The sequence below is a fragment of the Primulina eburnea genome, chromosome 8 (assembly GCF_022965805.1).
Source record: "Primulina eburnea isolate SZY01 chromosome 8, ASM2296580v1, whole genome shotgun sequence".
NCBI classification, from domain to species: domain Eukaryota; kingdom Viridiplantae; phylum Streptophyta; class Magnoliopsida; order Lamiales; family Gesneriaceae; genus Primulina; species Primulina eburnea.
The window spans coordinates 5,044,971-5,060,840 of NC_133108.1; the positions used below are offsets into that span (position 1 = coordinate 5,044,971).

General features: G+C 34.0%; 2 protein-coding genes across 6 annotated transcripts; both read right to left on the minus strand.

Annotated features, from left to right (window-relative positions):
- Window positions 1–2,264: 2,264 nt before the first annotated feature.
- Window positions 2,265–8,317, minus strand: LOC140838622 (potassium transporter 10-like). 3 transcript variants are annotated; one of them, XM_073205066.1, is made up of 9 exons: window positions 8,004–8,316; window positions 7,546–7,681; window positions 6,928–7,153; window positions 6,112–6,357; window positions 4,429–4,479; window positions 4,065–4,325; window positions 3,790–3,957; window positions 3,425–3,679; window positions 2,265–3,340 (listed from the first exon to the last, which is right to left on the minus strand). In XM_073205066.1, the coding sequence occupies exons 2-9, from the start codon at window positions 7,669–7,671 to the stop codon at window positions 2,343–2,345; spliced, it is 2,331 nt and encodes a 776-aa protein (XP_073061167.1). In that variant the 5' UTR covers window positions 7,672–7,681; window positions 8,004–8,316; the 3' UTR covers window positions 2,265–2,342. The 3 variants fall into 3 exon arrangements, with proteins under 3 accessions (XP_073061167.1, XP_073061166.1, XP_073061168.1); XM_073205065.1 differs by having other exon boundaries at window positions 7,546–7,794; XM_073205067.1 differs by having other exon boundaries at window positions 7,018–7,153; window positions 7,546–8,317.
- Window positions 8,318–12,010: 3,693 nt separating this feature from the next.
- Window positions 12,011–15,140, minus strand: LOC140838623 (uncharacterized). Of its 3 annotated transcripts, none has more exons than XR_012119629.1 (2): window positions 13,855–15,140; window positions 12,011–12,328 (listed from the first exon to the last, which is right to left on the minus strand). XR_012119629.1 is itself a non-coding variant. In XM_073205068.1 (1 exon), the coding sequence occupies exon 1, from the start codon at window positions 14,889–14,891 to the stop codon at window positions 13,938–13,940; it is 954 nt and encodes a 317-aa protein (XP_073061169.1). In that variant the 5' UTR covers window positions 14,892–15,140; the 3' UTR covers window positions 13,778–13,937. The 3 variants fall into 3 exon arrangements, 1 of the variants encoding a protein (XP_073061169.1); XR_012119628.1 differs by having other exon boundaries at window positions 13,851–15,140; XM_073205068.1 differs by lacking the exon at window positions 12,011–12,328 and having other exon boundaries at window positions 13,778–15,140.
- Window positions 15,141–15,870: the final 730 nt, after the last annotated feature.

Consider the following 15,870-nt stretch of genomic DNA (forward strand, 5'->3'; position numbering starts at 1 on the left):
AATGACAATTTTCTCAAATTAACAAATATATTTTTCATTCAAATATAATTAATAATGAAAAAACAATAAAAATAAAAATAAAAAATAGTTAATTTTACTGAAACCAAAACCACAATATATATATACTCAAATTGAATACACTTAGATAAACTATTGTCAAATGAAATTCTCTTATTTAACTAAATTGCCATAATAATATTAAAATTAAATCATTAATCTTGTTATAAAGTTAAATATCAATTGTGATTTTGCTAACTTTTAATTTTGTTTATTTTCTCTGTTTGTTTTTAGACTACATATTATATATAGTTAATTTTATATCAGAATGTATTATTTGTAAATCAATAATGATTTTAATAATTTCATTTGAAAAAAAGTTTTAAAATAATATCATTCAAATATATATGTATAGTAAAACACATATATAAATAAAATAACACAAAAAAATTTATGAGACGGTCTTATGAGTCAATTTTTTGAGACAAATATCTTATTTGAGTTATTAATAAAAAAATATTACTTTTTATGCCGAATGTAATATTTTACTAATTAATTAACCAAACTCTGAAAAAAAAAAAAAAAGAAGCCATGTAGATTAGCAAGACAGGAAGTTAGGAATAAATTCATGTTTTCAATGAATAATATTGCTCATATATATAATTCGGAAGAGAAGAGCACAAAATTACTATCAAAATAAATCTTTCAAGACTACTATAATCTCATGATTTTGTGAAAATAATAGATATATTATATAAATTAACCAAACCGTAAAAAAAATAAGAAAAAAAACGGAAACAAAAACGAACCATCCATAAATCAAATTAATTAAATAAAAAAACCAACATAAAAATTAAATAACTAAGTAAAAATAAATAAATAATCACTAAAATAAAATAAAACCCAAAAAAATACAATATATAAAATAAATTAATATTATAAAACTAAATAAATATATACTAATATATAGTTGAGATGAGGGGAGTGATATATTTATAATTATCATAAAAATAAATCCTTATAGACATAAATGTAATTTTTAAATTTTGTGAAAACTGACATATATTTTACTAATTCACAATTGGAAGTAATATATTTATATTTAAGTAGATTAATTAATCGGGCTCTGGGAAAAAAAACAAGAAGAAAGTCATGTAGAACCACAAGATGGGAAGTATGAATAAATTCATTGTATTCAATGAATATTAAGACACACACGCACACATATATATAAGAAATTACAAGTTAACCCATATAAAAAACAACTTGTTAAGCTAAATAAATAAATAGAGAATGACAAACATGAAAATTCAAGATTGAAGTAAGAATAAATTCAATGTATTCAATGAATAGTAATCATTATATTTTAATAATTAGTAATAGTAATTAGTTATTTAAGATAAAAGAAAGAAATTATAAGTTATGGGTTCAATGTATTCAATGTATTCAATGAATCGTAATCATCATATTTTAATAATTAGTAATTAGTTATTTAAGATAAGAGAAAAAAATTACAAGTTAACCCATATAAAAAGACAACTTGTTAAGCTAAATAAATAAATAGAAAAGGACAAACATGAAAGGGTTCAATGTATTCAATGAATAGTAACCATCATATTTTAATAATAGTAATAATTAGTTATTTAAGATAAAAGAAAGAAATTACAAGTTAACACATATAAAAACACCATTTGTTAAGCTAAATAAATAAATAGAGAAAGACAAACATGAAAATTCACAATTGAAAGTGGTATATTTATAAGTTATGGGTTCAATGTATTCAATGAATAGTAATCATCATATTTTAATAATTAGTAATTAGTTATTTAAGATAAAAGAAAAAAATTACTAGTTAACCCATATAAAAAGACAACTTGCTAAGCTAAATAAATAAATAGAGAAGGACAAAAATGGAAGGGTTCGATATATTCATTACATCAATGAATAGTAATCATCATTTTTTAATAATAATAATAATTAGTTATTTAAGATAAAAGAAAGAAATTACAAGTTAACCTATATAAAAACACCACTTGTTAAGCTAAATAAATAAATAGAGAAGGACAAACATGAAAATTCACAATTGGAAGTGATATATTTATATGTAAGTAGAAATAGATATTACATGTTTATCCTATCATATGTATCAAACTATGCCTCAGTGTTTACACAATGAACGGAGTCCTACTCTCTTCTCTTCTTACAACATTAACATATAGAAATAAACAGCAACTATATCATCTTGGATTTTTTTAAAAAAATAAACGTAACCACAAAATATATTCCTGGTGCGGATATCTCATTACTACTTTGTATGATTATGAATGATGTTAGAAAAAAAAAAATTATACATAAAAAACCTGTCCAACATTTAACAGGCTTTCATGAGGTACATTAAAAATAACACTATTCTCCCTGCAAATCTTCCTAAGAAATGCGTATATGTAATCAATAACTATCTTTTTGGGTATCATGGATTCCCTCCTTGCTCTTACTACTGTGTTCCCCAGAATGTGTACCACCCCAGAATCCCTACATCCACTCAGAAACTCTACTTCGTGCACCTCCGTATCTGCATGCGACCCTGAGCTTGCAGCAGCAGGCACAATCCAGTTTGCAGACGAAGTTGTAAGGGATGTGTCGGTGTTACCTTGCAGCAGGTACTCCCTTGATTGCTGGGTTTGCTGTCCGTATAAACTGTACTCATCCGAGTCCGAACACCCCTCCATCATGGACTCGAGCCGAACGAACATGAAGAGATTGTCGAACAGCTTTTTCTCGAACTCCTCGTCTCTCTTGTGTAGGTCTTTGTAACCGTATCTTGCCACGCAACGGAACATGTGAAAATTCTTCGGCCCTATACGTTTCACGAGGAATCTTTCCTCTGCTGGAACCATGTACACTGGGAGGTACTTCACACAGACAAACACCACCACAGAATGTATAGCCGGCAGGTTCGTGACGAAGTGTGAGAAAATATGCGGGACTCCACTGGCTAGCTCAGTGTACACGAGTCCAATCCCAGGAACACGGACCAGTCCAAGGCTGGGACCGAGGCCTAAAATCCAAGCCATGGAGACCTTGCTATGCATCTCGAACTCATAGCGTTTTACAGTACCGTAATGCCAGGCGTACATTATGATGAGAAAGGCAGCTGCAATCACGAGCGGGACCCAACCACCTTGATTGATCTTGAAAAGCACAGCGGAGAAATATGTACACTCGATCACCAGAGAGAAGAAAGTGAAGAGTAGGACGAGGACCCAATGGCAGTGCCAAACTAGTAACATTATTAATGTCATGAGAAGAGTGGTCACAAGCATGACAATCACAACCGCAGTACCTGTGTCAGGTCATACGCAAAGGTCGAAGAACCGACAGTTGGATACCGAATAATATAAATTAACAACAATGCATTATAACTCACCGTAGGCATTGCCAATTTGGCTTTGATTTCTAAATCCTGCTGTTACAGCAATACAGAGAACCATAAGGATCCAATTGATATCAGGGATGTATATCTGCCCTAGAAACTTCTTTGAGGTATGCACAACTTTGACTCTTGGGAAACAACCAAGGGCATGGGCCTGCTTGATTATTGAAAAGGTAGCAGATATTGTGGCTTGACTAGCAACTGTAGCTGCTAATGTAGCGATAATGAACACTGGCCAGTATATTCTTTCTGCAAAAAATTAAAATAAATCTCAAATTTTGGGACACACTCAGTTCTAAATTAAAGCAATTTTCAGAAAAGTGTCAGAATATAAGGTTCAGCCATATATATATATATACCTGGAATTGAACGGTAAAATGCATCAACCACGTGTTCTTTATTTAACATGAGGTATGCTGCTTGCCCAGAGTAAGCTAATAAAAGGCAAGGAAATACGACTACAGTAAAAGCCAGCTGTATAGTAGATACTGGGAAATGGGAAAGATCAGCAAAAAGTGCTTCAATCCCTGCAAAAGAAGCCTCGGTAGATTAAATACTTGCTCTGTAGGAGACAGTGTAAAAAAGGTGGCCAGAATCCATTCATAGGATGGAAAAGATATATATATATATATACCTGTGATACTGAGCATGATCCCTCCAAGGGATGTCCAACCATCTTTCCCTCCCCTCTTGAAGTAGCGATACATGTGCACTGGGGAAAAGGCTCTCAGAACTGATTTATCGTACATACATATATTGAAGATACCAATTCCTCCAATCAAGAGAAACCACAGAAGCACAATTGGAGCGAAAAGCCAGCCAACTCTGTCTGTGCCATAATGTTGCATGCTGAACAAACCAACTAATATGAATACAGCGACAAGTACAACCACATCTGCATTAAAGAACGCGGCTCAATCTCATAATTAAGGCCATAAACAGAACACACGCATAATTATATATGAGAGGGAAATGGTTCAAATGTAGGTTACGCATACCATTGCTCATCTTTGGGTGGTCCACTTTGATCCCTCCAGAAGCTGAGAGAACTGCAGCAATTATTGTTTTCAAAAAAACAAAAATCTCTTAGAAAATGAAAACTAAGGGAAGAAGAAAGTTTTACACAAACATGCTGACTAAAATTACTAGTATCTTTCTAATAACATCAGTGTTTTGTTGATTTTGGTTTTAAACTGTCCTAGCAAACAAGCAAAAGACCCGATATCAACTGAACAGGCTCACAGATTACTTTTGAATGCAACAAAAAGAGTCTTTCATTAAACATGAATCCAATGCTTCTATTGAACCCTGTTCTGGAACAAATAGATCAACAACATGCTCACATCAACGCAGATTCTAACCACATAAAAAACAAACTCCAATTCCACTATAGCATTTGCTCAAGAACATTTTTCATGTTAAAGATTTGCCATGACTTCGATGTCATATGTTGGATAAAGTTCAGTTCCAAAATCTTCTTATTCTCAAAGGCTTATTAAGATTATAAACCCCATGAAGTAGGACAATATGTCCTGCATTTGTAAATTATATAACAAGGACTTGTCTGTTGAACTTTGCAAGTGAATTTTTATTCGGGTTTCCAACTCAAAAATGTCATGCTTTATTTCCTTATGTTGTATCAATAGAGGCTGAAACTTTTTAGATCCATCCAACTTTTTATCACCATTTCGTTCTCAATATACCACACCTAAATTATCATTCCACTATTTTCATTTCAAATTTCAACATAAAATTTCCCAAAGCCTATTACCTCCTCCCTTTTCTCTCTAACTTTCATTTCACAAGTCAAATCATGATCTCCTAGCATGTCCATAAAAAGGTCTAAAAAGTATATCCAAACAATATCTTAAATTCTTTTTCCAAGTTTCCAAAGTTTTTCGTAAGATTTTCCAAAAAAAAATTATGCGTAGACAAGTATTTGCAAGGATCTTGAAAACTGATTGGAAGTATATCATGTTAAATTAATTTGTTAAGGTGCCATGCTCTTGAGTACTCGAATCAAAAAGATACACACGTAAAACACATTTATCCCAGCTTCATAGTAAAAGTTATCTCATTTCATTCACGACTACCAGAGTTAATAACATGAATTAAATATTACCCATCACATAAAATAGGTAACATGACGACCATGATGATCTACCAATTACGATCAAGTGTTGAACCAATTGAAAGTGCTAGAAAATTGGTGTGTGCTTTACTCCAATCCACGTTGGGCTTCATCATCTTCTCACGTAGATGTAGAATCTTGTATCACCCATTCAAACAAAATCCATCACGAAGGAAATATCATGTCCAAGTCAAATAAATATGCATCTGCTTTCCCAAGTGTTCGCAAAAAAATACTATCCCCTACTGCTGTCAACAATTGTGATTCAGGGGGCAAGCTAAGAACCATTCTTCAGGGTAAACAATAGAAAAATAATTTGTTCATCCGTATATGCAGTCTCTCCTTTCCGATCCCCTTTTTGTTTTGAAGGTTTACAAAGATAATATTCATCACATCTAGATTCCACTAGAGCTTATTAGCACATTTCCGCAAATAGTTAGTGTACTGAGGCATAACTGGTGTGTTAATTTGAATAAATCAGGATTGGTGATGCTTAAAAATTGCGGACAACAACATAACAGAGAATAAGATGGAGATGTAAGATAAAAACCAGATATAGCAGGAGTGAGAATTCCATCACCAATCACCATGCATGTGCCAACAAGTACTATCATAAGAAGAGCATTCTTTCTGAAAGCATGCGCCTCCAGCCATTTCTTGATTTTAGAAGGAAACGATTTCTCATGGAATGAGCTACGACTATAAGTTGTCAGTTCCTCATCAGTACGGTGCTGGTTCGGAATAATTCTAACTTTAGCATGCCGACAGAGTAGTGAATAAAGAGCAAAAGTTCCTCCTAAACAGGAGAGAACAAGGATTTATAAGTGCTATTATTATTTACTAGAAACTTTAGGCAAGCAGCAACTGGTTTCGAAGCATGGAGCAGAAACTGACGATAAACAAAATCCTCCTAATTTTATTCATTTGTAGATAACAGATAATATATACTGATCTAATTAATGGCATATAAAACATATAAACAACTTCAGACTAGAAATAGTAACTATGGACCTTTAAATATGCCCAGAAAATTCCTATCCAATACAGGTGAAACAGGGAGGCAAACAGATCAATATTGTATCCAGTGTGTTTTACACCAAGCGACTAGATTTACCAAGATATCCACAATGGTGTTTGATCAAACTTCACATAGCAGCGATGTGAATGTTCACACGTTTCCCAGCAAGTATTTTGTTTGTTTGCCGAATTATTATTTACAACATAAAAGTAATTTCATTTGCTTGAAAAGCAGCGTAAAGAAATTTTAACTCCTCCAACCAGAAGCTCACAACAATCGTAGCAAGTAATATAAAATTCACCTACTAAAATTGGTATGACTAAGAATTTATGGCATACAACAGCTTACCTTGGCCATTATCATTTGCTCTACACACAATGAATACATATTTAAGGAGAGGTATCAATGTGAGAGAATATATAATCAAAGAAAGGGCACCGATGACATCCTCCGTGTCTTCAATTCCATGAGGAAAAGTATTGTAGAACACATACAAGGGCGATGTACCCAAGTCTCCGTATACCACTCCCAGGCTCTGGAACGCAAGCCTTAAAAACAAAATTGCCGAGAATTTCTGTTTTAAAAAAAAGAGAATGAAGTATATGTCAACGACATTATCAATAGAAACAAAGAAATCATCTAATTTCCACATTAATCTATATTCTAGAACTGTAACAGCTAATAACAAATAAAACTTTAAACTTTCCAACGTAAAGAAAAGGACATTTAAAGTAACTACAAATATTGCATAAAAGATCACACAACAATTCTAAGCAATCAAATAAATAAGAGAACTAAAGACAAACTCCATACAAAAGAATGAAAGCAAATGAATCTGGTTTAATGGCAACAAACCAAGTAAGTGATTCTAGTTTGTAGCGGATTGAGATAGTAACTCACACACACACACACACACACACGCTATAGGCATTTATTACATGAAAAATGAAAGAAAGGGCCTTTAACCTTTTCTCTGTACATATTATTGAGTCTTCCAGCCTCCTCATCCATTGGCTGATCAAGCTTTTGCTCCAAAACCCACATACTCCCCTTAGTATCATTGCCTTCTTCGATTTCCAATTCAGATGCCATCTTGTTTAATCTTTATATATAAAAAAAATAGCTAATTCAACTGAGGCAAAATAATCAATCTCCGAGCGAGAGAAAGAAGCTCCCAAGAACCCAATTTGAAAGTCAGACGAGTACCAGAAGAAACTAAATAAACAAAGAAGGAAATTTGATTACTATCCACAACCCAATCTACGCCACACAACCACCTATGAAGAACTTCACACCGAAGAATCTTAAAGCTTTCAATGCCCACATCACACCTCAATCTTCCAAGTTGCTTACTTAGGCTAATCCAAAAGATCCAACGTAAAGCTCAAATCTTTACTCCCAGTTCCAATTCCTAGAAAACATACCTGAACGGGTTTGATGAGGAGAAAGAAAGTCTTAAAATTCTTTAGAAAAGGGTGGGTAGACCACGTTAACTTGAGGAAAAATCAAATTTCTTTCTTTCTTCCTTCCTTTGATTGTCGTCTGTTTCTCTCTTTTTCTATCTGATGAATATTTTGTTGACACAAACCCAAACATGTCTGAAAGTGGTAGAGGTTATTCCCCCTAAAATCTCGTTTTCATCCTCCTTTGTCGTTACAATGAAATGCGAATGAGCAAGAAACGGACTACTGCTTACATTTCTCCCATAGTTGACACGTATCTGCGGCATTATATGGTAAGCTGTATAAGTTTCGAAAAATATATATGGTAGGCTATGTACGTATGTACACGCATGTATGGAATATATGACAAATCTTATCTGTAATTCAAAATTATTAAATAACTATTTTTCAACATAAGAATAATAAAATTATTAAATAAATATTTTTCAACATAATAATAATAATAATAAATAAGTAGATGGTCCTATGCGTTCGGAGTCTCTCTCAATTTTACTTTATATATATAATAAAATAATCAATAATATTGTTCTCACTTCAGAATTATAATTAACAATATATAACTTGTACCCTTTTCCAATTTTTTAATTATCTCTTTATCTATAAAGTCAAAAGCAATTTTCTAAATAATTTTGAGTAATTTATTGTTTAATAATTGTATTCACATGGTTGCAAAAAGATATTTGTAATTATATTTATAAAATTGATATTAATTTTAGTTACTTTTTTACAAAATAAACAATTCATAAACAAAATAGGGTTTTCATTCTTGTATTTTTAAATTATTTTTATGAATTAAATTATATATATATTTATTTATTTATCATTCTTTAGATAAATTTTTATATTTTTTCCTATATTATTTATTAATTTCATACGCATTTTTTTTTCATTTTACATTACATAGGACCCCGATTGTGATACTTGCGCTTGAACGGTGAGATCATACTAATACAGGCTAAAAATAAAAAAAATAATAATAATAATAAGTAAGTTGACTTTCAGGTATAAAGAATACGATAAGTAAGTTGACTTTTATATATTTAGATAAATTACAATCGATCAGACCAGGGGACGTACGTATACCTATGAACTATTTAAATTGGTCAATCAAAATTTATTCAGAATTCCGAAGATAAAAATTAAAATTTTACTTTTACTATGAATTTTTTGAACATATTATTATTTAATTTTGACGAAATTTTACTTCTATCAATTCATAAATCTGACCGGAATTAATCATTAAGTACTGATATTATTCCTCGCTAAAATAAGTGGATCAACTACTTTCAGTTGCAACACCACATGTGCAAAAAAGTACATAGTCACTCTCATAAGAAAAAAATACATAATAAGAAAACGATAAATAACTATGACCTCAATCGTCAAAACGGAACAGAATCGTCGCGCCGGTCCATCCCGTCATGAAAAATAAGCAGATTTGATTTTCTTTTAGCAGCCCTTTTGACAGCTCTATCTATATCATATTCATACATATTTTGTTGTACATTTTAAATTTAAATACTTTAATTATCTTTGACAGCTATATTTATATCATTTTCATACATATTTTGCTGTATATTTTAAAATTAAATACTTAAATTATCTTCCTAATAAGATAAAATAAAAGGAAAATATCAGGGTAACGTGTAAACTTTATACCTTACCGGCCCTTTTCCTATTCTCGATAATTGTATGAGGCTCAAACTACTGGATTCGAGTGAGTGATGGTGAAGAAAGCGAACCCAAAAAAAGCAACAAATATAGGATAAGTAGGGTCTAGGGAATGAAGTGAACAGAGTTTTTTGATATTTGGAGCTTTAACCAAGGAAAAGAAAATGGCGACGCCGACACAGTTGATTATTTTGTTTCAAAATTCATTTATAATTTACTCAAAAAATAATAGTTACTAATTTCCACCTGATATCGGAGAGCACACATGGGTTTTATTGATTGATTTATTTTATAAACAGGTTACCCATGAATGGAAAACCCTGGGGACCTTCCTTGACCAAGATGACATAGTAAATAGAGGATGTGCACGAGTAGACATGGATACGAAGGAGAGTGTTGTAAACGCCGACCGCCATAACGTATTTCAACAATATTTTAGCCCTTCAAGTAAATCAATCAATCAAGTCCTTAGAACATGGTCGAGTTGGTAAGTTTCGAGTTAACATGAGAAGATAATCTCCGACATTGCAGAATTGATCCTCATGTGAAGCATATTTCAACAATATTTTAGTAAGAAATATGCTTCACATGAAGATCAATCCTGCAATGTCGGAGATTATCTTCTCATGTTAGCTTGAAACTTACCAACTCGACTATGTTCTAAGGACTTGATTGATTGATTTACTTGAAGCATCCCAGCAGGACATGCTTTATCGTGCATCTGATTTTTTAAGTGGAATCTATATTTGTTGAATCGATTTTTCATATAAATATTTTTATTATAATATATAAAATTTAATTTAACAAAACTAAAAATCATGGCAATGTTAATCAAACAAATCACATTATACAATGTTTTGTATAATAAGTTAATCAGATAAAATAGTGACAGAAAGAGTCGATGTTGACAATTGATAATAGATTATAATGAGGAAAAAGGAAAAGCCTGTCCATTGGGTTCACAAACATAGTACAAAATGTCTCTCTCGTGCGCTAGCTGGAACCAAGGACATTTATGTTTTGGTTTTTAAAGTGGTCCACACATTAAAGCAAGAAGTGTGTCCACTGGGTAAAATTATTTACCAAATATTAAAAACCCACTGTAAAATAAATCCATATAAACTCAAATGATTTAACTTAATATCCACGAATTCAAATACAACCCATATAAACTTCCACCTTAAGCTCGAATTTATTGTATCAAAACTAACACAAGGCTCAATCCCTTTAGAAAAAGGTTGACAAGCAAATAAATTCAAAGAATTTAACTACACACAAAAAACAAAAAACAAAATACAACTTTTGCTGCCAAATTTTAAATTAAACTTGCAAAATAAACAAACAAAGATGATCCAACAATGACTTGTAACATTTAGTGTTTTACATGTACTCAAAAGTGTATTAATCAACTAGCTAGCTGTCTATTCAAATTTTCAATTTAGTTGGTAGCAATTGGCAATGTTAATTCAATGAGGGGACCAAAGGACAGTTGATCCAATATCAAATAATTCTTCAGACACCACGTTTAAAATGTACGTGCTCCTCTATTCTCCATCGTGCTAGTGTAGGTGTTGCATACAAGATAGGGGCATAGACTCGAGCCGTCTTATTTATCCCGCTCAATTTACAAAAACCTTTGTTCAAAACGAAAATAATAAAAATCGAACGCTGGTTGACTCGATTTTTTTACAAAAACTCGAACCCAATCAATTTTATTGGTTTGACATTTAAAAATATAAAGACAAAAAATTGTGTAAGACAGCCTCACGGGTCGTATCCGTGAGACAGCTATTTTATTTAGGTCATCTATGAATAAGTATTATTTTTTATGCTAAGAGTAATTATTGTGAATATGGGTAGTGTTGACCCGTCTCATAGATTAAGATCCGTGATACAGTCTCACATGAGACTCACTCAAATATAAAAATATGCCAATGACATCAGAAATTCAACATTAAAAAAAAATTCACAAAATGAAAGAAACCACCAAACTCTGCTTATTATCAGATGCCTTCAGTTGTCGCTTCAGAAAAGTCTTAATCTTTTGTTTGGATTGTGATCTTTTGAATTTGAAGTTTCTTTCGTTTGGAACATATTCTTTTGAATTTCAAGAACTTGGAAAGAAACTCTGTAATCATCGAACATCACCTATATCAATAAATAGATCTAGTAAAGGGAATAAAAGCATTTTTAAGAAACAAATTAAAATACGACAAATTGAGTTTTACTTTAGTTGGAAAAAAAAACATTTGTAACAAAGTATATCATATAATTTTAATATTTACAAAAATCGCTTTGGTTTCGACTTTTTTTTAGTCTAAACTTCGAACCTAACCAACTTATTTCGGTTTGGTTGATTTTAAAACCGATCTAAACCATAGTTAAAGTAAAAGCCAAACCAAACCAAACCGACGGTCAGGTACTCAGGTTCGGTTTTGCAATTTGGTTTGGTTTGGATAGGTTTCTACTCACCCTTGAATAGCACACTGTCTACCCTGAAGATCTTTCTTGCCTTTCTTACTTCTAACTTGAGAGTCTCAGAAATAATCCATGACGACAAGTAGAAGAATGCCACTCAGACTTTGTTTCTTTCCTTACCAGCACCCTTCTCTCAGCTGTACAGAACAGTAACGATTTCCTCAAAGGATGAATATCTTCATCTGGAACAATCTAGGTGAATTACAGAATGGAATGCTGATCTTGCATTAATGAACGCAAACAAGAATTTTGCTATCATGAACTTGAAACAACATTTACACCATCTATGCTACATAAATCAACGAGATCAATTAAAAAGAAGAAAGTAGTCTTCAGTCAAACCACGCAGCACTCAAACTCAAACCTTACTATATCTATTCTCTTCAAAGAACAGAGAAGAGCAATGACCACAGAATTGGCTCTTTTAATATCTCAAACTTAAAAAAATGACTGCCGTAGAAATATTCAGTTAACAAGAATTCTATCACAATCAACAGGCCATCTATGCTGAAGAAAAAGAGGTTTGTTAGCTGTGACCAAACATGTAATTGTGAAAAGCGACCTTGAGAAAGATGATCAAGGCATTTTCACTTCAACAACTAATGTTTTTTATTCTCCACGTTCTCTTCAAGCAACATAAGATACCAAATAGTGTTACCTTAGCATAACAAATACAGGGTCAGTTGCACTTATTTTTCGTCAAGGACATTTTCACCACAAACAAGCTGACAACAGAGCTACTGAATAATGCTGGTCAAAACAGCTAGGGATTTAAGACAATACTAAACACTATACTCATGTAACCTAGACATCATTTCAAGGTTCTAAAATTCGCTAGGCGATAGTCAGGTACCAGACCAGCGCCTAGCCCACATATGCGGGGGACTAGGCGCCCGCTTACGCGGAGAGCTATGATTCATGATAAACAAAGAAAGAAAGGGTAGGTCTCGGGACTAAACCCATTTCTTTATTTGTTTTGGCAGGGAACTAAGCTTATTTGAAAGTTAATGAGTTTGTCCCATTAACTGGCCCGACAGCTTGTATATTTATATTTTCCCTTCTAACCCAGGCCTAGATCTTCCTTCAGTTTCCAAATTCCAATCGTTCATCTCCTACTCTCATCATGTCTACCAGCTGTAGAAATTTCGGAAAACGTCGCCGTCGCCGTCGCCGCCGCCTAAATCTTCATTATTCTCCGAAATCACGCCAACAAGACCAGCATATCAAAAGCTACCGAAGGCCTAACGACACACGTGGCCGTGGCCGTGGCAATAGTTTCAGAAGTCGGACGGTTATGATAGGTACAACCCAGACTACTTCCCCAGATTACCATCCTAAGGCCGCTGCCTAGGATGGCCCACTAGCACCTTTTCGGTGCGTTCGGCCGGCTAAGCCGTCTAGGCCAAAATTTAGAACCCTGCATCACTTAAAAGTTCCAAGATGCAACATACTGTCATGATTACACTACCTTTTGTCACTAAACTCCAACTCTCAATAAATCGAGCAGAAGAACTATGATCATCAAACGCCAAAACTACACACCTAAAAGAGTCAAATTCAACAGTAAGATATCATAATAAGGCACATGACAGCAAGAACTAAGAACGAGTAAACATTCTTAATTGAGAAAAGAAAATACAGGAGTGTCACAAAACATACTCACACACAAATTTCTGACTCTCTTCACATTTCCCCCTTCCGAAAAAAGCAAACAAATCACTGCAATTTACCAAATCAAGAATATCATCAGGCCTCCAAGTTTTCCATCTGAATGCTGCTCGTAAGTGGCACATACTCCCCGAGATATCCACCAAGATGATCATACAAAGCACTCTTATCTATCCCTTGATGATGATAGCTCTTACAAACATAGTAAAACACACTCTGCACCAACAGACCGATCAAATTCACAATCACCAACACGCCAACTAGGAATCCACCAACCATTATCCTGGCAAACACCCCATAATCGTCCCCACCATGAACCACGATCGACCCAAAAAACGCGTTAATCACCCCACAAACCGCCAAGTACCCAAACACGAGAACAAACCCCATACCAGTCATCCCCTTCAACAACTGATAGCTTTTCTTCATAGCCGCAAATCCATAAACAGGCTCAAGCACAGACACAACGCTGGCAAGATGCCACAACGCGCTTATATAAACGTGCACAACCAAAAACAACAAGAAAACTATCACTGTCGAGAATATAAACAAGAAAACATTCTGAGTGTCCACGGCAATAACCAGAAGCACAAGAAATCCCAAGAAGATGATGTTGTACACAATCATGGAGAGAGAAACCCATAAGAAGGTAATAAAGAGGCGCTTGAAAACACTAGGGATCGCAGCGATTGTGGACGAAAAAGAGACGGCCTTGGAGGTGTAGAGGGATGCAACGGTGAAGACGACGGCGGCGGTCGACAGAAGAGAGAAGGCGAATAGAAAGATGAGGTAGAAGAACTGGAAAATAAGGAGTTTTGACCAGTCAGCGGAGGCGCCAATTGGGTCCGATTGGAGCTGGGAGAGGATGGGGTGTGTGAAGAGTGAATGGGCTAAGATGGCGAACGACAAAGGGAAAATAAGGGTTAAGGTTATCAGATAGAACGTTTTGGGGGATTGTTTGGGAATTGACACGGATTCCTTGAGGACGTCCGGAATACTCAAGAACTGAAGATCTTCCGAAGCTAGATCCATCGGCGAAGGATAATCGGAAGCCCTCTTCCGCAAAGATCCCAGAGAAATTACTCAGAAATCAACAAGCAAATCGGAACAGCAGCGTCACCCAGGGCTGAAATGAGGCAACAGAGTATTCGAGGCGAGCTGTGTTGCGGTGGTGATGGTGGTGGTGATGGTGGCGGTGGGGTGGCGTAAAGCACCGACGAGAATGGCTGCGAATTCCTACTGTTCTATTTAATCAGCTATGAATCTCATAAAAATGATAAATTTTTGTTAATAATCAACTAAAAATGATTACAACCCCACCGTTATAAATTATCTAATTTTTCCTATAAACTGATACCAATCATCATCATCAAATTAAAAAAAAAAAACCAAAATTATACGAAAAGTCCAAGAATCTGATTGGTTTTGATGTTTTGTGGGCTCATGCAAGCCGAAAATTATATAATAGACAGGCCTCGTGGATCAGTTTCTTCATAAACAAACTGTGACCAAATATAAAAAACTTGTACACAGATTAATAATATGAATGCTATATTACATAACAATATAATACAATTACATTTGATTCGATGTTCTTGACATCTAATTTATTACAACCTTTTCAGAAACAAGTATAAAGAATAAAGAAACGATAACTACGTACGTATACACAAACTTAATCATATTCTTTATATATCACGTTTCATCATGCTAGCCACTGTTACCAAAGGCCAACGTTGCGTTTGCTGGATGGGCCTGTTTTCTTGGTAGCTCCGGCATTATTAGCGAGGCTGTAACTGGCGGCGGAGCGATCTCCCGAAGCATTTTTGTTTGTATAAGAGGAGTTTGAATATTGGGAAGCTAAGGCCGTTGAATCCGGTTTGGATTGATGAGTGTTGGCAGAAGCATAGTAAGGATTAGTTCCCACGCCAAGCAGTTGAGCCGCGTATTTTTTCGAACTCATAACTATTGTAAGGTGATTGAGATTAATTGGGAGTATTCGAACTTTGTG